Source organism: Mobula birostris, chromosome 1 (genome assembly GCF_030028105.1).
Source record: "Mobula birostris isolate sMobBir1 chromosome 1, sMobBir1.hap1, whole genome shotgun sequence".
NCBI lineage: Eukaryota > Metazoa > Chordata > Chondrichthyes > Myliobatiformes > Myliobatidae > Mobula > Mobula birostris.
Window position 1 is genome coordinate 71,448,000 of NC_092370.1, and position 22,632 is coordinate 71,470,631.

The following is a 22,632-nucleotide window of genomic DNA, read 5'->3' on the forward strand; positions in this document are numbered from 1 at the left end:
GTGAAATACATTGCAGCAACTCAGCTGCAACCAACTGTCGAACATGTCAGCAACACACATCAAAGTTGCTGGTGAACTCAGCAGGCCAGGCAGCATCTCTAGGAAGACGTGCAGTCGACGTTTCAGGACGAGACCCTTCATCAGGACTCGGCCTGAAACATCGACTGCACCTCTTCCTAGAGATGCTGCCTGGCCTGCTGCGTTCACCAGCAACTTTGATGTGTGTTGCTTGAATTTCCAGCATCTGCAGAATTCCTGTTGTTTGCGTCGAACATGTCAGTACAGGTTTCTGATTGAACCAGAGCATTCATGCCATATACTGCTCAGCTTTTCAAAACGTAAACACGAGGAATTCTGCAGATGCTGGAAATTCAAGCAACACACATCAAAATTGCTGGTGAACGCAGCAGGCCAGGCAGCATCTCCAGGATTAGTCCTGACGAAGGGCCTCGGCCCGAAACGTCGACTATGCCTCTTCCTAGAGATGTTGCCTGGCCTGCTGCGTTCACCAGCAACTTTGATGAATTTTCAAAAATTAATGAGCACCAATTAAAATATTCTGAAATGCACTCCTTTGAGCACATGACTTGGCTTGTAAATCTGCTGAATTTGTTGAAAGTAAATCTTGGTATATGAAACCTGAAAAGTCATATATGCTTCCTTTGTAGTCCAACATCCATCTATAAACCCCAGTGGTTTATTTATGCTTCACAGAGGATTATGTATCCTTGAAAGAACCATTCTATTGTTAATTTTCATCCAGATCTGGATTAAGATCAACTTCTGTGGTGAGTTTCAGATAAAAGAAACCATAAATAGCCACAAGTAAAATCACCATAGCTGCAATGATGAGTGTCACATCCTACAAAAAAAGAAAAACATATAAATATTAACATTGAACAAACATCTGGACTGTTACTGATATTGAAATAAAATCTGTTTACTCCAAGTGGATATTTTTCAGAAACAAACAGGATGCATTTTATTTCTGAATGTTAACAATTAAATTGTTTATATTATATAACTCTCTACATGAGGCTGTGACAGATTACTTTCCAAAGAAATAACCACTGAAACAAACATGCATATTTCCAGATGTTTATTCTGAAAATAACTGTAGAATGATTTTGCCTTGGCAAAGAAGAATATACCATTCCTGAAAACCATACTTCCATGTGCAGCAAACAGGAAGGGTTGCCCCGGTACAAAGGGAAGACCCTTATTTTGCATAAAACATAAGGAGATGCCAGGATTTCTATCGGTAATATGCATTCAAATACTCATCTGTTTTCATCTATCAGTACGGAATGTAACGAGATTTCATGCAACATCCAGTTTAATGTCAAATATTCTTTCTAGCTTTATATAATTGTTAAAGCAATTTACTCTAAAATAAACTTGTTTTCACTGACAAGGGGAAAAAATGGAAGCATGCTGCTCACATCCAAATACAGTGATTATACTGTAAAGGAATATTTTAATACTCAATGCTCTCCATGATATGAAGCTATTGGTAAGATGCTGTGATTATGCAATATTAAACGTTTCATTTTATTATTTAATGGAACTGGGGATTGTGACTAATACTAATGACAATTGTCAGAACAGAAATTGTAAAAAAAGATCAGAATGGCAATATTCTAATATTACGTAACTTAGAAACCAATAACATTAATGAGTTTTACATATTTATCACAGGGGCATATACAGTCCTTCTATAAAACTAACATTTTTTTCCAAATATTTGTCAGCCACAAGTGTATTTAATTTGGAAGTGGTCTGTGAGCCAATCTTGTAGAATTTTTAATTACTATCTATAAAAATCTCGTGGAAATTCAGTATCTTCAGAATAGGTGTGTATATTTTAGCAATAACTATTACCCATAACATCACAAGCACGTGTGTCCCACTTGTGTGTTTACAAACAAATATAACACCACTTTCTCTCTCTGAAAGAGGGTTTTACATGTAAACAGCTATTGCAGATTGTATTAATCTGCTTTATCACTGTTGACTTTATATTCACTGCCTGATCTGACCAAAATGTAAAATGTTGTCTCAATTCTACACTGACACATATCCTTTACTGTAGCTTTTTTCTACATCCATTTTGGGAATAAATTTATGATCACTTACTTTTTTTGTATTTTCTGCTATGTTACATGCAGATTCCCACCCCACGCTTTACCCCAGTCACGTATGATTTATTACTTCTAATTCGTAGTACTTCACCAATAATCCACTTCTGTGCAGTATTCCTGTTTGTCACGTTTAACACTCACACTCTTGTTGCCTGACCTGCTTCTCTTGGCACAGTCCTGATGAACTGTTAGGTTGCAAATTATGATTTTGTTTTTGTTTAAACTGCTATAGCTCCACTCTCTCCTTCAAGTGATGGTGTAAGATCAAAATTGTCTATATATCAAATGTTCTGTCAGTTTGAACTGCGTCACAGAACCCTGTCACCATATTGCATGAATACTTAGGTAGGAAGATAACTTAGCAATGACTCGTGTTAAATTTGAACAACCTTGAATGAAATTTGTCTCTTCAAAGCCTTCCTTTCAGCTCCACCTTTAGTGGCTGGATTTTTAATAATCGCTCGATATCCTTGCACCAAATGTAACATTGGAACAATTAAAGTCCTTTGTCTGACACTAAATCATCAGGTATACTATAAGTTACACAAATCACTCTTAACTTCTCAATTGCACATTTGATCAATATGCGTGATCTCATGTACCGAAATCAAATCTATTTAGAATCACCATCAGTAACGACCAGCAAGCCCTCTGTCAAGAACAATGTGACCTCATGGAAATGGTTGCATTGGCCATCTTTACTTATGTATGGCTGTCTTTGATGATTTTGCCCTGCGCTATTCACAGACTTAAGTGTTGGCACCAAATTTTTCCAGAACTACTTTAATACTTGGCTATCAAATAAAGCTTCTGGGAACAGCTTTCATATTATGTTCTCAGTTTCATTGATATAATGTCTCAAGCTATTAGAAAGAAATATAGAAACATAGAAAACCTACAGCACAATACAGGCCCTTTGGCCCACAATGTTGTGCCGAACATGCACTTATTTTAGAAATTACCTAGGGTTACCCATAGCCCTCTATTTTTCTAAGCTCCATGTACCTATCCAGGAGTCTCTTAAAAGACCCTATTGTACCTGCCTCCACCGCCGTCACTGGCAGCCCATTCCACACATTCACAACTCTCTGCATAAAAAAATTGCCCCTGACATCCCCCTTGAACCTACTTCCAAGCACCTTAAAACTGTGCCCTGTCATGTTAGCCATTTCAGCCCTGGGGAAAAAGCCTCTGACTATCCACATGATCAATGCCTCTCACCATCTTGTACACCTCTATCAGGTCACCTCTCATTCTCCGTTGCTCCAAGGAGAAAAGGCCAAGTTCACTCAACCTGTTCTCGTAAGGCATGCTCCCCAATCCAGGCAACATCCTTGTAAATCTCCTCTGCACTCTTTCTATAGTGTCCACATCCTTCCTGTAGTGAGGTGACCAGAACTGAGCACAGTTCTCCAAGTGGGGCCTGACCGGGGTCCAATATAGCTGTAACATTACCTCTTGGCTCTTAAACTCAATCCCACGGTTAATGAAGGCCAATGCACCGTATGCCTTCTTAACCACAGAGTCAACCTGTGAATGATCATTTTACTTCCCTATTTTAGGTATCCTTCATCATACATAGACATAGAAACATAGAAAATAGGTGCAGGAGTAGGCCATTCAGCCCTTCGAGCCTGCACCGCCATTCAGTATGATCATGGCTGATCATCCAACTCAGAACCCTGTACCAGCCTTCCCTCCATACCCCCTGATCCCTTTAGCCACAAGGGCCATATCTAACTCCCTCTTAAATATAGCCAATGAACTGGCCTCAACTGTTTCCTGTGGCAGAGAATTACACAGGAATTCCATCAGTCGAACACTTGAATATTTTATTGTAAAATGGTTGCATATCAATGTTTGGATATGAACTGGTCTAATCACTGAGAAGATATTTATTGACTCACTTCAGAAGTCTGTCTGGCTGTCTTGGCTCATGGTTTTCTGAAGCCATGACTGGAAAATCAGCACTCACAAGGTATATGTTGGGTTCTCCCTATCTATGTCAGAATCCTCAGCCTGGTTCAGTCTGAACAGTAAACACATGCAATTTTCTTAACCAATTCTTGCCTAAGGTTGTCAGCCTTCCTAAGTTGTAAGCTAAGACTATTAACAATTCTAATGAAGTTTATCACTATTAAAAATGTTGCACTTTACTTGCCCTTGTATCTTCAATATTTTACCAGAGTATGTCCTGAGACCAATTGAACTTTCTGTCAAAAGTGAGATTTTCAGCAGTAGACATTCCTGCTCATGATGTAACAACCCAGTATTTATCTAATTTCCATTTCTTTGTACTTTTACCTTGCTGGTTCTTGTCATTTCTATCATGAAGAATGTGTTGTATGAGTACAATCTGAACCAAAATTTAAAAAAAAACACGCAGAAAATGCTGGAAGTACTCAGCATGCCAGGCAAAATCTGTAGGGTGAGAATAGAGTTAATGCTTCAGGACAAAGGCCCTTAGCTGGAATTTGCACAGCAGGAAAACGTGACTTCATAACACATCAACATGATTGGTTACTCTAACAAACTCACTGCTGCATTAAAGCACTAAAATAATATACTTAAAATTACAGCAGTTATGTATTGAGAGCTAAATAGTTCCACAGCTTAACTAGAATCAACAATCTACATATTGTGAACATTTTCTTTTAAAAACTGAGCTTGAAAATGGGTCCATAAAGGATATTTTTAAGTGCCCAGGGACCCTTCAGCTTGTGACAAAAGGAATACATGTGCTGATTTAGCTCTTACTTAAGTGGGGGGCTCCTATTGTGAAGATTAGTATGGTCTATTTCTGAACTGGACTGGGACAGAAGAGATGCAAGGCAGTGAAGTACAACTAGAGAATGGGGTTTAGAAAACCACAAGTTTCCTATGGTGTAATCTATTGGCAGATGTTTAAATGCATGTGGTCCTCACCCATTTACTTCTGGGAGGAGGCTGTTTAAATGTATAATCATTATCTAAAGTCTGTTATCAGATTGTACCCCAAAAATACGTAATAATATGCAGAATACAAAGCCAACTTGCCCAAACTTTAACAGACTCACAAGTCATTAAAAGGTGTCAAACTTCAATAGCACTGACAGAATTGATGCGATCGAAGGTTCCTGATCATAATACACAAAATACAAATTTCCACCAGAATGATTTTGAATCACATCTGTTTTTAACAAGTCTGCCACCTCTGGGAGAGTTTAGTGTGTTTTGAGTTGGACTACCAGCTGGAATATTGTAGGGCAACAAGCTAACAAACTTAGAAAGAGACAAGGGCCTAACTTTAAAATGAGAAGTGTGAGGGACTCTTCTACCCTGACTGATGGTTCATCAGAACAGATGGCTGTTGAAAAGAATGTGAGTTTGTGGAAAAACCCACAAGCTACAGTTTTGACAGAGTATAAGGTTAAGAAAATAGGAAATAATAACACGATCAAAGGGCTGTACTGTCCTGTAATATCAAAAATATATCACAACTAACTCACACAAACTCGATATAATGTTCAACTACTGTAATGTTTATATCCATTTAGGGACAGTTTATCTGTAAGAAAAACATCCATAGACTACTTAAGCTTTTTTTTTGTTCTAATCGCTACATTCATACATCTCAAGAGGCTAAGACTGTGCAAGAGAGCTTCCATTTATTTTCCTGTATCCACAGCTGTGCTCACAGACCCATCTGGCCACATAGCTACTAATCTTTTCAGGATGTAATAAACAAGTGACACACAACTGCAAACTCCATCTGCTGAGCCCAGTGGACAGCAGGAGTATTTGAAATAACCACTGCAATTCGCAGATACAGTGCCATGGCCATTTCTAATATTCTTGTTTTTTCATATGAGAAGGCTTCTGCTGAGTGTCGACTGTAATAAACTGATTAACTTTATTTCTAGGTAACTTGATGAACGAATCTGTACAATGTGGAAAATAACACATTCCTGTATGACCATGACCATGTAAGACCATACAATATTGATGGGTCACTGATTTTATCGAAATAAAGAATATTTATAAAAATACAAAATTACACGGGTAAAGTATGCCTCAGGGAGTTTTAGGATGCTGCTGGATTTTCCTCAAAGACATTAAGCCTTGGGCATAGTTGATATTCACCACCATGTAAACTTACTGTGTCCCAAAAAGTAGAGTTATTCTGCAGCCAAAGGCTAAAGCAGAACTTGGGCCACAGAGAAGGAATCTGGATCTTCCTGCTGTATCATTTCTTTGATCTTTGATAACCTCTGCTCTAAATCATCCTAAGATATAGAAGAAATTTTGGATTCAAACTCAGATGGTAATCTTTCCCTTGTGACAATGGACTTTGGTAATTTGAAGAACTCCATGCTGTTGCAATTGACTCCACATAGACTATGCTTGGACCAGGAGACATAGGAGCAGAATTAAACCATTCAGCCCATTGAGTCTGCTCTGCCATTTCATCATGGCTGATCCTGGATCCCACTCAACCTCATACACCTGCCTTCTCACCATATCTTTTGATGCCTTAATGGTCACGAAACGATCAACTTCCGCCTTAAATATACACACAGACTTGGCCTCCACTGCAGTCTGTGGCAGAGCATTCCATAGATTTACTACTCTCCGGCTAGAAAAATTCCACCAATCCTCTGTTCTAAAGGGTCACCCCTCAATTTTGAGGCTATACCCTCCAGTTCTGGATACCCCACTAGAGGAAACATCATCTCCACATCCATCCTATCTAGCCCTTTCAATATTTGATAGGTTTCAATGAGATTCCCTGCATTCTTCTAAATTCCAGTGAGTACAGGCCCAAAGCTGCCAAATGCTCCTCATATGTTAACCCCTTCATTCCTGGAATCATTCTCAAGAACTTCGTCTGGACTATCTCCAATGACAACACAATCTTTCTCAGATATGGGGTCCAAAACTGTTGACAATACTCCAAGTGCAGCCTGACTAATGTCTTATAAAGGCTCAGCATTATCTCCTTGTTTTTACATTCTATTCCCCTTGAAATAAATGCCAACATTGCTTTTTCTTTCTTTACCACAGAATTAACTTGTAAATAAACCTTCTGGGAGTCTTGCACAAGAACTCCTAAGTCCCTTTACACTTCTGATGTTTGAACCTTCTCCCCATTTAGATAATCATCTGCACTATTGTTCCTTTTACCAGAATGCATTATCATGCATTTCCCAACAATGTATTCCATCTGTCACTTTTTTGCCCATTCTTCTAATTTGTCTAAGTTCTGCTGCAATTACATTGCTTCCTCAGCACTATCTACCCCCATCTATCTTTGTATCATCTGCAAACTTTGCCACAAAGCCATCAATTCCACTACCTAAACCACTGACACTGTGAAAAGTAGCGGTCCCAATACTGACCCCTGAGGAACACCACTAGTCATTGACACCCAACCAGAAAAGGCACTTTTTATTCCCACTCACTGCCTCCTGCCTGTCAGCCATTTTGCTACCATGTCAGTATCTCTCCTGTAACACCATAGGATTTTATCTTATTAACCAGCCTCATTTGTGGCATCCAAGTAAATAACATCCAATCCCTCTCCTTTGTCTACCCTGCTTGTTACTTCCTCGAAGAACCCTAACAGATTTGTCTGGCAAGATTTCCCTTAACAGAAACCATGTGACTTTGACTTACTTTGTCATTAGTCCCCAAGTACCCTGAAACATCATCCTTAATAATGGACTCCAACATTTTCCTAAGCACTAAGGTTAGGCTAAATGGCCTATATTTTCCTTTCTTCTGACTTCCTCCTTCTTAAAGAGTGAAGTGACATTTGCAATTTTCCTGCCCTCTGGGACTATGCCAGAATCAAGTGATTCTTGAAAGATCATGATCAATGCATCCAACTTCTTCAGCAACCTCTCTCAGGACTCTGGGATGTAGTCCATTTGGTCCAGGTGATTTATCCACTTTAAGACCTTTGAGTTTGCCCAGCACCTTTTCCTTTGTAATAGCAAAGGCACTCACTCCTGCTCCCTTACACTCACAGACCTCTGACACACTGCTAGTTTCTTCCACAGTGAAGACAGATGCAAAGTACCCATTAAGTTCATCTGCCATTTCTTTGTCCCCATTACTATCTCACCAGCATCATTTTCCAGTGTTCCATTATCAACTCTCAACTCTCTTTTATTCTTTATATAACTGAGAAAAACTTTAGGTATCTTGCGCTATATTATTGGCTAGTCTGCTCTCATATTTCATTTTTCCCTTCTTAGTGTTTTAGTTGCCTTTTGTTAGATTTTAAAAGCTTCCCAATTATCCAACTTCCCACTCACGTTTGCTACCTTTATTTCCCTTTTCCTTGGCTCTTATGCAGTCCTTAACTTCCTTCGTCAGCCACGATTGCCTACACCTGCCATTTGAGAACTTATTCCTGTGTGGGGCATATCTATCCTGCACCTTGTGAACTATTCCCAGAAACATCAACCATCTCTGCTCTGCTGTCATCCCCACCAATATCCTCCTCCAATCCACCTGGGCAAGCTCCTGCCTCATGACTCTGTAATTCCTTTTATTCCATTGCAATACAGATACGTGTGAGTCATACTTCTCTCTCTTAAATTGCAGTATGAATTCAATTATATTATGATCACTGTCTCCCAAGGGTTCCTTTACGTTAAGCTCCCTAATAAGATCTGGGTTATTACACAACACCCAATCTAAGGTAGCCTTTCCCCGAGTAGGCTCAAGCACAAACTGCTCTAAAAAGGCATTCAACAAATTCTCTCTCTTGTGTTCCGACACCAACCTGATTTTCCCAATCCCCTTGCATATTGAAGTCCCCCAATATAATTGTTACCTTTATTACATACCTTTGTCAGCTCCCTTTGCAATCTCAACCCCACGTCTTAGCTACCATTTGGAGGCCTGTATATGATTCCCATAACTTTTTTTTCACCCTTGCTATTTCTTAACTCCACTCACAAAGATTCAACATTCTCTGACTCTATGTCACCTCTTTCTAAAGATATAATTCCATCTCTTACATAAAAAAGCCACACTACTGCCTATGCCTTCCTGCCTGTCCTTTTGATACAAAGTATATCCTTTGATGTTAAGCTCCCAACTATGGAGGGAGAGAGAGAGAGAGAGAGAGAGAGAGAGACTGACTTAGTATCTTAGAAATAAACTGCATTTTAAGTTTAAGAGAAAATGAAGATCAACAGAAAGAACAAAAAATAAGGAATATGATAGAGTTAAAAAAATTGTACTGTGCCAAGTTGGACAATGTTATGCTGCTATTCAAGCTTATGCAATACTTTGTTGAAATAGTGTCAGCAGCTAAGGACAGCGAGGTCTGAATAGGAGATGTGTGGAGAACTAAAATGATATTTAACCTCTTGAAGTAAAGACCTTTGGTCATTTTCTCCCTTGAATCGGACAGGAAAACATTCCATTTTATTCCTTCAAAATCCCTTTCTTTCTCCCTTAAAATCTACTAAATCTCTAACCTTTTATATTTCTGATGAATGGTACCTGGCCGGGAACTGAAAACCTGTATCAAACACTGGCTGGAGTATTCAAGGACCTCCTCAACGTCTCCATGTAGCAGTCTGAGATTCCTGCCTACTTCAAAAGAACAGCAATCACTTAAGTTCTCAAGACAAGCAAGGTGTGCTGCCTTAATAGCTATCACCCAGTAGCACTCATATGAAATGCTTCGAAAGGTTGGCTATGACTGGAATTAACTTCTGCCTGAGCAAGGTCCTCGACCTGATGTAATTTGTCTATTGATGTAATGTGTCAGGTCTGCGCCAGACACAATCTCACTGGCTCTCCACTCTTTTTTAGAGCATCTAGACAACTGCAAGACATTTGTCAGGCTACTGTTCACTGATTACATCTTTCCCTCAGTTCTGATAACCAAGCCACAAAACCTGGGTCTCTGTACCTCCTCTGCAAGTGGATCTTTGATTTCTTATTGGAAACCACGGGCAGAACACCTCTTCCTTACTATTAATACAGGTGCATGTCAAGGATGTGTGCTTCAGCCACTGCTCCGCTCCTTCCACACTCGTAACTGTGTGACTAAGCACAGCTCAAACATAATCTATAAGTTCACCAATGACAGCACTGTTGTTGGCAGAATCTCAGATGATGACAACGTGACTTACGGGAGTGAGACAGATCAGCTGGTTGAGTGGTGTCACAGAAACCCTGCACTCAACATCAGCAAGACCAAGGAACTGATGGTAGACTTCAGAAGTTGACATTGGGATAACATAAACCAACCCTCATTGAGAAGTCTGCAGTGGAACGGTTGAGCAGCTTCAAGTTCCTGGCATCAATATCTCAGTGGATCAAATCTGGGCCCAACACATCATGAAGACGGTAGACAACTTTTATCAGGACTTTGAGGAGAATTATAAATCTCTACAGATGTATGGTGGGTAGAAATCTGACTGTTTGCATTAGAGATTCCAATGCACGGGACTGGAAGAGGCTGAAGAGGGTTGTAGGCCTAACTAGGTTCATCACAGCCTCAGCGCTCCCACCGACGCAGACAGCTTCTGAAGGTGATGCCTCAAGAAAGTGGTGTCCATCATAAAGAATGTTCACCAGCCAAGACATGCCCTCTTGTTATTACCATCAGGGAGAAGGTACACAAGCCTACAAATCCACAGCTAATGATTTAGGAACAACCTCTTCCCCTCTGCCATCAGATTTCTGAATGGTCCATGAACCATGAACACCATCTTGTTAATCCTTTCTTTACACAATTTGTTTTTGTAACTTATATATTTTATGTACTTGCACCAACTGCTGCCAAAACAACAAATTTCACATCATGTCATCAATAATAAAACTGTTTCTGAACGGTTCAGTCATGACCTTCTATTTCCAGTATTGCCTGTTCAAATTTCAAACTGCCAGAGCCCCAAATATTTTGCTTCAGTACTATCATTAATAAGGTTCTTTACTTTCCAATTTTCCTTCAGTAAACTACATTTTAGTTATCTCAATTTAATTTCAGATGTCATTTTGCACCACTTTTCTCAGACGTAACAGGATTTGTGGTGTGTTGTTTTAAGCTATGGTGATAATCCACGTGCACAATTTGACTGCAGTCATCTTTTCACATCTTATTCTCCCCCCAAGCAAAAAATAATGATCAATCAAAAGAATAAAATTTGCTTGTGGCGGTATTAAACAGGTGTATAAACATTCCAGAAGTACTAAAATTAGATCAATGTTCTTTCAGATGAGTGTGTGGCTAAGTACAGCTCCAATGCCATACTTTAAGTTTGCTAATGACACCACTGTTGTTGGAGGAATTGAAGGTGATGACAAATCAGCATATAGGATGACTGAAAATTTGGCTGAACGGTGACACAACAGCATTCTCTCGCTTAATATTACCAAAACCAAAGAGCTGATTATTGGCTACAGGAGGAGGAAATTGGAGGTCCATGAGCCAGTCCTCATTAGGGGATCAGAGGTGGAGATGGTCAGTAGTATTAAGTTCCTTGGCATCATCATTTCTGTGGGTCCGGCATATAGGTTGCCATTACAGAGAAGACACAGCTGTGCCTCTATTTTCTTAGAAGTTTGCGAAGATCCGGCATGTCATCTAAAATTTTAACAAACTTGTTTAGATGCACAGTGGTGAGTATATTGACTGGTTGTATTATGGCCTGGTATGAAAATGCTAATACCCTTGAATGGAAAAAACCTACAAAAAGTAATGGATACAGCCTGGTCCACCCTACCACTGTGCATCTACAAGGAGTGCTATCGCACAAAAGCAGCATCCATAATCAGGGACTCCACCATCCAGGCCATGTTCTCTTCTCGCTGCTGCCATCAGGAAGGTGGTACAGGAATCTTCGATCCCACACCACCAGGATGAGGAGTAGTTACTACCCCTCAGCCATCAGGCTCTTGAACCAGAGTGGATAACTTCACTCACATCACTGAACAAATTCGACAACCTATAGGCTCTTTTTCCAGAACTCTACAATTCATGTTCTCAGTATTTATTGTTTATTTTATTATATTTGTTGTCTTTCACACATTGGTTGGTCGTCTGTTTCTGTTCATGTACAGTTTTCATTAACTCTACTTTGTTTCTCGGTATTTATTGTGAAAATGAATCTTAGGGTAGTATATGTTGACATGTATGTACTTTGATAATAAATTTACTTTGAACTTGAGTAAAAAAAACAAACTGAGGAACAGTGGGTCAAACGGCATTTACAATGCATTGTCAATGTTTTGGGTTGAGTCTGCATTAGGACAGAGTGAAGGGAGAAGATAGCTGGTATAAATAGGAGATCAGGGGAGTGGAGCAGGAGCAGTAGGTGATAGGTAGACTGAAGAGGAGAGAGAGGATGGGCAGTAGTAACTAGGTGGGAACAGATAGGAGTGGAAATCGGAGATGATGGCACATTTGTGATAAGTAGAAAAAGAAAAGGAAACAAAACAGAGAAAACAAAAAAACAGAAGTACCTCCTCCAACCTCATTTATTGAACTCATGACTCCCAACATGGCCTCCCCTACATCAGCAAGGCCAAGCACTTCCCATCCTCTTCTCATACTGTCTTGCTCGTCCTTGGCCTTCGTCATATCCTGGGTAAGGTTCAAAACAAACTGGAAGAACAGCATCTCATATTCTGCCAGGTAGTTTACCATTCAATGGTGTTAACGTAGGAATTTCCAGTTTCAGGTAACCTTATCTGCTGTGTTCCCTTCTGATCCATTTTGGATTGCCTCATCTTTGTTCCATTTAACATAGCTCTCCTCCAGATCGCATCACCCATTCTGTCGCACTCCCCCCTCCCTCACAATGCCATCCACTTCCTCCCTATGCACTTGACTCACCAGATCCCCTTTCACCTGGTTCCCTCACCCCTACTCAATCCATTTATCAGCTATTGGTCCCTGTCTTACTCCTCCCTCTCTCTTTATAGCAGCCGGCTCCCCTCTACACTCGCGGTTCTGATGCAGAATCTCATCCTGAACACTGACAATTCCTTTCCGTCTATAGATACTACTTGACCTGCTGAGTTCTATGCAGCAATGTGTTTTTAATTCCAGATTATAGCATCTTACAGAACCTTAAGTCTCTCTTTTTAAGTATATACTGGCTCTGGGAGACATTGTCAATTATAAGAAAACACCATCACGTATCAAGAAAGATGCATAAGAACTGGAAAACATGGCGAACTTTACAACACCAAGTGATTTTCTTTCCTACAAAGAACATATTGACAAAGTAAACAGCATAGAATGAGGTTTGCATGTTCTAGTCTATGGGGAGCTATTTTTCAAACATTATTATCTCCAGACCTCAACCAAGCTATTAATATGCAGTGCCTTGGTCATAAAAACCTTCTTTATGGCTGTGAATCCAGTGTTTTGTATCAAAACCATCAAAGGGCCTCAGAGCAATATCATCAATGCTGCCTCGGAATTCTTAAGGCTCAAATAGAATTACAAACACAGAAGCGCAGATGATGAACTGAACTAATCAAAGCCAATACGACCAGTGTCAGGACCAGGATTGTTATGCACCAGTTGAAATGGGCCAGGAATTGTGTGCAGATGTCAGGTGAGCGTTTTCCCAAATAAAGATCAGTCAGGACCAAAGAATGAATATGTAGCAGAAGAAACAGGACAAGTGCATGCATAAAACATTTCAGAAGAAAACTGGAATGTTCAAACAATGAAGAAACTATCCTGACAGCAACACCTATATTATGGACTCTCCCACTTTGAAAAACTTTGCTTTGCTCTAACAGCAGAAAAAAAAACACACGAAGAAAGAGAAACAAATCTTTCCTTGACCAAGGTGTGCAGCCTCAAATTTTGAGCTCCTGAGTTCCAAGCGTCCTAGGGCCAACCTGTTCAGGTGAAGCATTCTTTGCACTAGCAGATGCATTTTGAACAGAAGTAAAGGCGGTTCAGGAACATTCTTGATTCTGGATGACTAAAATGGAGGAGTTTTGACAAGTGCAAAGACTACTTGAAGAGCTTTATATTTGGATGCCTAAAATATACAATACATATCAGTGGACTTTACTTCTAAATCACAGAATGAGTCACACAGTGCACACTCACAATCAGCAAGTTGCACAAGAAATAGACCGCATACAAAACTGAAAAAGATGATCTTGTTCACCTAGCAAAGTGAAGGAATGAGAAAAATATTATTAATATGTCTCATATCAAAAAGATTAATAGGAATACTTCAAAATATAGTATTGTTGAATAGTGAATGGCATAATATTTGTTTCTTCAGTGACACTCAGTTAGAAGAAGCAAACTTTTACAAAAATAATTGAAATTTGTTGCATGCGAAGAATTATACAAAAGCACACATAACACTGATGAATGATGTCATACGTTTATCACAAATCACAATGCAGTTGGTGTGATTAGTATTAATGCTATTTAAAGTGCAGTTCTACAATGCATAACCATACCTAAAGGTAGTTAATTTGAGATTCTCCCACTCTGCATCTTTATAGTCCAGATCAAACCTTAATCCTGAAGATGAAAGGAAACTGTTATAACTTAGTAAACTCTGTTCATTTGACAGGTAACCCTCACTTTCTACAGAGGAGTTCAAGGAACTTCAGAATATTGAAGTAAAGCAAGACACTCAACTCCACATAAAGTTGGTTGATTAAAGATACAGTAGCTATATCAATGGCCAACCTGTTCAGGTCAAACAGTCTTTATACAGGGAGATGCCCTTTGAACAAAAGGAAATGGATCCGATAGAGCACAGTATTAGACATTTCAATCCTAAGGAAAAAGATCTCATTTATCTACTATATCTGTGCCTCTCAGGTCTCCCCTCAGCTTCCACTGCTCCAGAGGAAATAATCCTAGTTTATCAAACATCTCCTTTCAGCATATGTTCTCTAACCCTGGTAAACCTCTTCTGCACCAACTCAAAAGACTCCACATGGGTATGACATTTTCTATCATGGGTTGACAAGAACTGAATGCAATACTCCAGCCTTGGCTTTATAAACAGAGGTTTATAAAGCTACAACATATCTTCCTGATTCTTGAACTTCATGCCTTGACTAATAAAGGGAAGCAACATCGTTTCTTTATACCATCCCATCATTTAGAGGCAAGAGATCCAGCCTAAAAAGGAGAAAGTTCCTCACAGTGAAGGCATCGCTGGAGTGAATGGATAAATACAGAACCATTGCAGCATATAAGAAGCTGATTGATAGTTAATAAAGGGAACAGGCAACAAAAGATAGTGAAACTGAGTAGGTTCATGGAAATTGAAGGACTGCAACTGTGGGGCATAAATGAAACTGGAATTCATTACACAAAAGGACTGCATTATTTTTACATAATTCCTTCTAATTTTTTAAAAACCATAAGTAAAGCCTCAGATGCATTATCGTACTGCACTGGGCACTTTTAAGATCCTTGGGTAAAGAAACAAAAGTAACATGAGAAACAATTTTGTAAGTAGCTAATGCCTGTGACATGGAATGCTCTGCCTGAGAGGGTGGTTATAAAAATAACATTCAATAAAGAAAATAAAATTATTGACCCTGTGCAAAAAGTACACAGTGCAGTAGGATAAACCCAATAGCTAACCAAAGTCCCAGCAGAAGTATGTGGGTGGATGGGCTCCTTCTGTGCCTAATCATTCTATGCTGCTAATAATTTTAGCCTACTTTCAATTATCACCAAAGGCATAAAGTAATTTGTTTTAAGTGCAATGCCACAGAAATACTTAGTTCCCCTATGTCTGCATGGATTCTTAAATATTAGCAACAATATTTTAGAGAACTAATCAGTATTTGGGTCAGTTGTCTTTAAGGAAAAAAAAATATCTGGCACCTATTTAAATTTAATGAAGGTTATTAAACAACCACACACACCCTTATTCCTGGTGCTGTTTTCTTTGCTTCTGCTTTCAATCGCGTTGCTTTTAAAACTGATTTGGTTTTCTTATAATCTTGTTTACCTAAAGGCAAAAACAAAATGTTACTTACATATACTATATCTTATAAAAATGACTTTTCAAACAGCTATTGAGCATTATTAGCAAATTGGGATGTATGATGTCAAATTAAAATTAACATCCCAGGGGAGAGACTGGCCAACACACACAAAATGCTGGAGGAACTCAGCAGGCCGGGCAGCATCTATGGAAAAAAAGTACAGTCGACATTTCGGGCTGAAACTCTGTGGCAGCACAGGAAGAAAAAAAGCTGAGGAGTAGATTTAAAAGCTGGGGAGAGAGGGGAGGGGAGAGAGAACCACCAGGTGATTGGTGAAACCTAGAGGTGGGGGTGAAGTAAAGAACTGGGAAGTTGATTGGTGAGATGAGGTGACACAGGGAAAAGGGGATGGAGAATGGAGAATGAAACTGGCCTTTAGTTTACTGGGCTAAACAAACATGTTTGTTACTATCTAATGTGCTTAACTTCCAAAATTCTATTCTATTGACTTAGACCATGACTACATTGCAGTTAACAACTAGGAAGAATTATTTTGCTGTCTGTATCAAAATTACACACACTACCATACATTTCAGTACTAAATGTTAGCAATGTTCAATTTCTTACTAATAATAGCATGTACAATATTTATATGGCTCTGTTAAAGTAGTAAAATATATCAAGGTACTTCACATGATTACGACACACTGATAGGTGTGCTAACAGACATTTTTACTCTCTCCCTCTCCCAGTGTAGAGTGCCCTCCTGCTTCAAATCATCCACCATTGTTCCTGTACCTAAAAGACCAAGGTAACATGTCTGAAGAAATGGCGTCCTGTCACACTCACCTCAATAATAAGCAAATACTTTGAGAGTCTGGTCAAGGTCTACATCTGCAGCATGCTACCACCCACACTGGACCCCTTACAATTCACCTACCAACACAACCGATCAACAGATGATGCAATAACCACAGCTCTACACACCATCCTTACACATCTGGAGAAGGATGATTATGTGAGAATGCTGTTCTTGGACTACAGTTCAGCATTCAACACCATAATTCCCTCCAGGCTCGACAAGAAGCTCAGAGACCTTGGCCTTCACTCTGCCTTGTGTAGCTGGATCCTGGTGGTAAGAGTGGGCTCCCTCACCTCTGACCCTCAACACAGGTGCCCCACAGGGCTGTGTACTGAGGAAGGGAGGGAGGGAGGAGAGGGGAGGGTAGAGGGCCCTTGCCTGGGTACTAAGCGCCCTCTTTTACTCTCTGTAAACCCGTGAATGTGTCGCCACGCACAGCTCCAATCTACTAATTAAATTTGCTGATATTACACTGATTGGCCTAATCTCAAATAATAACGAGGCAGCTTACAGAGAAGAAGTCATCACCCTGACACAGCAGTGTCAAGAAAACTACCTCTCCCTCAATGTCACAAAAACAAAGGAGTTGGTGTGGACTACAGGAAGAATGGAGACAAGCTAGCCCCTATTGACATCAATGGATCTGGGGTTGAGAGGGTGCACAACTTTATGTTCCTCGGCATAAACCTCACCGAGGATCTCACGTGGTCTGTACATACCGGCTGTGTGGTGAAAAAGGCACAAGAGCATCTCTTTGACCTCAGACGGTTGAAGAAGTTTGGTATGGGCCCCCAGATCCTAAGAATTTCTACAGGGGCACAATAGGGAGCATCTTGACTGGCTGCATTATTGCCTGGTATGGGAACTGTACCTCCCTCAATCGCAGGACTCTGCAGGGAGTGGTGTAGACGAGCCAGCGCATCTGTAGGTGTGAACTTCCCACTATTCAGGACATTTACAAAGACAGGTGTGTAAAAAGGGCCCAAAGGATCATTGAGGACCTGAATTACCCCAACCACAAACTGTTCCAGCTGCTACTATCCGGGAAACAGTACCGCAACATAAAAGCCAGGAATGACAGGCTCCAGGACAGCTTCTTCCACTAGGCTATCAGACTGATTCATCATGCTGACACAACAGTATTTCTAAGTTTTAATGATTATTCTGTTGTACATACTATTTATTATAAATTACTATAACTAGTACATTTAGATGGAGGCATAACATAAAGATTTTTACTCCTCATGTATATAAAGGATGTAAGTAATGAAGTCAATTCAATTCAATGAATATTATCAAACAAAATGAAACACTGAGTAACATAATAAATTATTGGAGAATAAGACCAAACACTGAGTCAAAGAGTTGGTTTAATAAGCACCATTTAAGAAGGCAAGGACATTGAGTAGTATGACAGTAGGAAGAAGTGTCCAAATCTTCATATCCTAGAATATGAAATGCAACTGTCTGTTTTGGAATTGAAATGGAAGATCTCACATCTCAAAGGGTATGAATAAAGAAATAGTGAAGAAAGGGAAGAACCTGGATGCAGAGGGACAGGAAAATAAGGATATGAATTTTAAATGTTATTTTATTTCAACTTTATAGAACATACAGCAAACAGCATAGGACAAACCACTCGGCTCATTTGTTGTGCTGACCTTGATGCCAATTTACACTAAATCTCACAATTTATGTACACAATATATTTTAGTACTAAATGTTAGCAGTGTTTAATTTCTGACCCTGATCAGTAGTATTATTCTGTTGAAAGTGTTCTGTTATCATTACTTTCAATATAGATTCCAGCATTTGCCAGATTGTTGATGTTAGGCTAATAGGTCAGTTGTTCTCTTTACTCTCTCGTCCTTCCTTCTACAAAGTGGGCCACATTCACTTACCCCCAATCCACAGGAACAGTTGAATCATCTTAAGTAACTTTGGAAGATGATAACAGAACATCACCATCTCTAAATCAACTTCTTTCAAAGCTCTGGGATGTAGGTAATCTTTTCAAATTTCATCAGTTCTCAAATTAACCCTTAGGAAATTGTATGAATACAGACAAAATGTGTAAAGATTGTACTCTCTGCTCCTTCATCCAAAATGATTGTTTTTTCATCTTTGAGCCAAATTCCTCCAGCCATAATACTAAGCATAATTCCACAGTGTTAGAAGTTAAAAATGTTGATCCATAATTGTCAGCAATTATGGTACTCCTCTGCCACACTGGTAATTGAAGCAGGATCTTTAAACTGACACCCCTTCAACTCCACTTACTCCTTTCATTAATCCCTTTGGTCCCATTGTACTATTCAGAGCTGGGGTGCATTGTAAAAATAAAATCAAAGCATCTCTTCAGGCCCTCTGTCAGTCTTGTGGAAGCTAGTAGACTCACTTCACATTTCACTGTCAGACCCCAATTCATTAGGAACCAGAACACTTTTGAATCAACTCTGCTAGACTGGCCTTATCACAGTTAGATAGATCTCAAGCTACAAATACTGAATGACTTTTGCATTTTGATTCAGGATTTAAGTTATCGCGACAGTAATGAGAAATGCCTCCAGCTCATGCAATTTTAAATAAAGTTTTATGTCAGAAAGAATATATAGAGTAAATGCTAGATTTGGCTTATAATTTGGGTTTTGTAGAATTAGAGGCAACACAACTTAGAACCAGAATTAAAATTGAATGGAAATGTTTTTGGAACTCAGTGTCCAGTTCTCTGCAAGTGGCACACAAATTACCCTAATTTCATGTGATTACTCAAACGGTGATGCCCATATTCAGTACTGTATATATTTTTTGATAAAATGCTGTCCCAGAGCTGGATGATTGCAAAATCCATATTTACTTTTAAAAAGAAATGAGCAAACACGAAAAATACATAAAAATCCATAGGGAAGGGCAGGAGGATGAGACTAAGCAGATGGCTCTTTCAGAGAACCAAAACAGACCCTGAGTAGCTGAATTGTCTCTCTCTGTTCTGCAAAAGCCATAAATCTACAATTCCAGATTTAAAGCTAAAGGCCTGATCAGGAACATAAAATATTTTAAAATATAGTTACGGATAAAGAATTTATGATCAACTGCAGCTTGAATTGAGTACTGTGCAGAGTGTGAAGCAACCCATCATTATTATCACATTCAGTGAAAAGCTTGTCTTGTGTACTGTTCACACTAATCAGATCATTACACTGTGCACATTGAGGTCGAATACAGGGAAGCTGAGAGCAGTCACAGACAGTCGGAAGACAACTTGGGAGACAGTTCTCATCCCCAAAGACAAATCAGTATCAACAGTGAGAGATACTGGAATAAACCCCACAAGTGCCATCCTAAAACTGGAAATAGAGCAGGCGCAAGATACTGGTGTAAAGGAAACACCAATGGAAGGGGAAGTAGAGGAAGGTTTTTATAAGTGGGTCCCGAGGTATATAGATGGGAAAGCACGGACTAGATGACGGGAGAGGAATTAGCTACAGGAGCACTGCCAGGAGGATGCTCGGCATAGATGGCAGAAATTGTGGCTTTAACAGAAACACAACACTACAGCAGCGGGAGGAGAGTGAACATACACACAACTGCAAACTGTTTTTTTGATTTCCACTAACCCTCTAGATCTGGTGGATTGAGAGATTATATAATCACAGTAAGGAATCTTTACTTTTATACACAGATCCTCTTGTAATAAAGATCAACATATAAATTGACCATTTAATTGTGTGTAACTACTGTACATGTCGGTCTTCAGTGACTGTCCTAGGATGACATTTTTCCTCTATTTAACATCAACGTTACTGCAATTCAACTGATTGAAGCCCAAGTAAAAGGACTGGGAAAATGAAGGTATTACTAAAAGAGAAAGGGCAATGCAGGTCCACTGGAATAATACGGGGATGATCATTTATTGCAATAAGCTTGAAATCGGCAGGATATTCCACTGATTCATTGAAAGTTAGGAGAAAACACAATTAAGATTATGAAAAAGACTCTGATTGGCTTAATTTCTAAAGTATTTTCTCTGGCAAGAGGGACAATAATAAAATGATGTGAGGTAAAGGTTATTTGAAGTAGTCATTGTGAGCAAGTCCAGGATCTTAGACTAACCAGAGAACGCTGTTTGGGTGTGGAAAGCTTCATCATAGAGCAGTTATGGAAGAAATAAATGCACCAGCTGAGTGAAAAGTGAATAAATATTTAATTCAGAGCGAGTCACAGGACTATGGATAAAAAGCAAGGCAGATGAATTAGTTCTGATCTGGAGCCAATAAAACATGATGGGCTTACTTCCATGGCATAACCAGCAATGCCTTTATGATTAAAGAATGGGCAAAAGAGATTCAGTTGAGGGACCCTAACTGATCCATCCACTGACACCCTGTAAACAGCCCAAGTACAAAATTGTTATTTATTTTTAGCAACTCTTTGGAAAGGAAAAAGTCTCAGAGTGGGCTTTAAAAATAAACATTCCTTTGAATTTGAAATCTTAATGAAGCTATTAAGACATAACATTTAATTTTATATTGCCAAACAGCTGACGTTACAACACATAAAATCTTATTTTTCGGCCTTATCTGGAAAAAATGTCGAGGAAAAACAGTTGCTAATTTCTGAGTCATACGATTAGTTACCATAGCTGATACTGTGTTCTAAAAAAAATCAAATATGAGTGAATCCCAATGAATAATGCATGCTATCCAATCAGCTACAAGAAATTTCTTGGTGACATAAATTTTTGTATTACTCTCAACTCTGACAAATTGATTAACTTTGCAAATTACTTAGCATAAATTTACAGATTATTATACTGTTGGTAGGCAAGAACAATAAGCTGAGAAGTAGAAAAAAACTAAAACAGTAAAATTATAAATAAGTGTAAAAGAAATTAAATGTTATATTTAGAGGAACTGCACACTTTTAAATTTTAATGTATTACTGCAAGATCTTCCATTGGAAAATTCATGAAGACTGAAGTTACTGAAGAACAGGGGCTTAGAGCAAGTGCGCAGCAAAGACGGCAAGTAGAAATTTTGGAAGAAAAAATGGTGATCTACTTTACTGGAATAATGTTTCAAAGTCATCCGGGAGCAGTCTGTGATATAAGCCAAAGTTGCAGGAGTAGAAAGGAGATCTATATGTGTAAATATACAGTTGATGGGATTGCTGCATGGAGCCAAGGAGCAACAACAACCTCTCACAGGAGGCACAGCAGCACCTATACTTTCTTAGAAGTTTGCAAAGATTCAGCATGCCATCTAAAACTTTGACCAACATCTGTAGATGCATGGCATACTGACTGGTTGCAACATGGCTTGGTGTAGAAGCACCAATGCCCTTGAATGGAGAAGCCTACAAAAGGTATTGGATGCAGCCCAGTCCATCACAAGTAAAGCCTTCACCATCAACAAGGAGCACTACTGCAGGAAAGCAGCATCTGTCTATCATCAAGGACCCCACCATCCATGCCATGCCCTCTTCTCGCTTCTTCCATCAGGAAGGAGGTACAGAAGTCTTAGGTCCCACACCAGCAGGATAAGGAACAGTTATTACCCCTCAACCATCAGACTCCTGAACTTCACTCAGCTCAACACTGAACCAATTCCACAAACTATGGACTTGCTTTCAAGAACTCTGTAACTCATGCTCTTAATATTTCATTATTATTTTTGTACAGTA

The 22,632-nt window shown here is 39.3% G+C and overlaps 1 protein-coding gene across 3 annotated transcripts in view; it reads right to left on the bottom strand.

Annotated features, from left to right (window-relative positions):
• Positions 1 to 221: 221 nt before the first annotated feature.
• triqk (triple QxxK/R motif containing) overlaps positions 222 to 22,632 on the bottom strand; it is a 63,960-nt gene continuing 41,549 nt past the window's right edge. For 2 of the 3 annotated variants that reach the window (XM_072262639.1, XM_072262729.1), the window contains exons 3-5: positions 16,026 to 16,111; positions 4,446 to 4,562; positions 222 to 862 (exon numbers count right to left, since the gene is read on the bottom strand). In XM_072262639.1, the coding sequence (XP_072118740.1) occupies positions 749 to 862; positions 4,446 to 4,562; positions 16,026 to 16,111 (317 nt within the window). In that variant the 3' untranslated portion in view covers positions 222 to 748. The remainder of the gene's footprint in view (positions 863 to 4,445; positions 4,563 to 16,025; positions 16,112 to 22,632) is intronic. The other variant, XM_072262824.1, reaches the window with a different exon arrangement.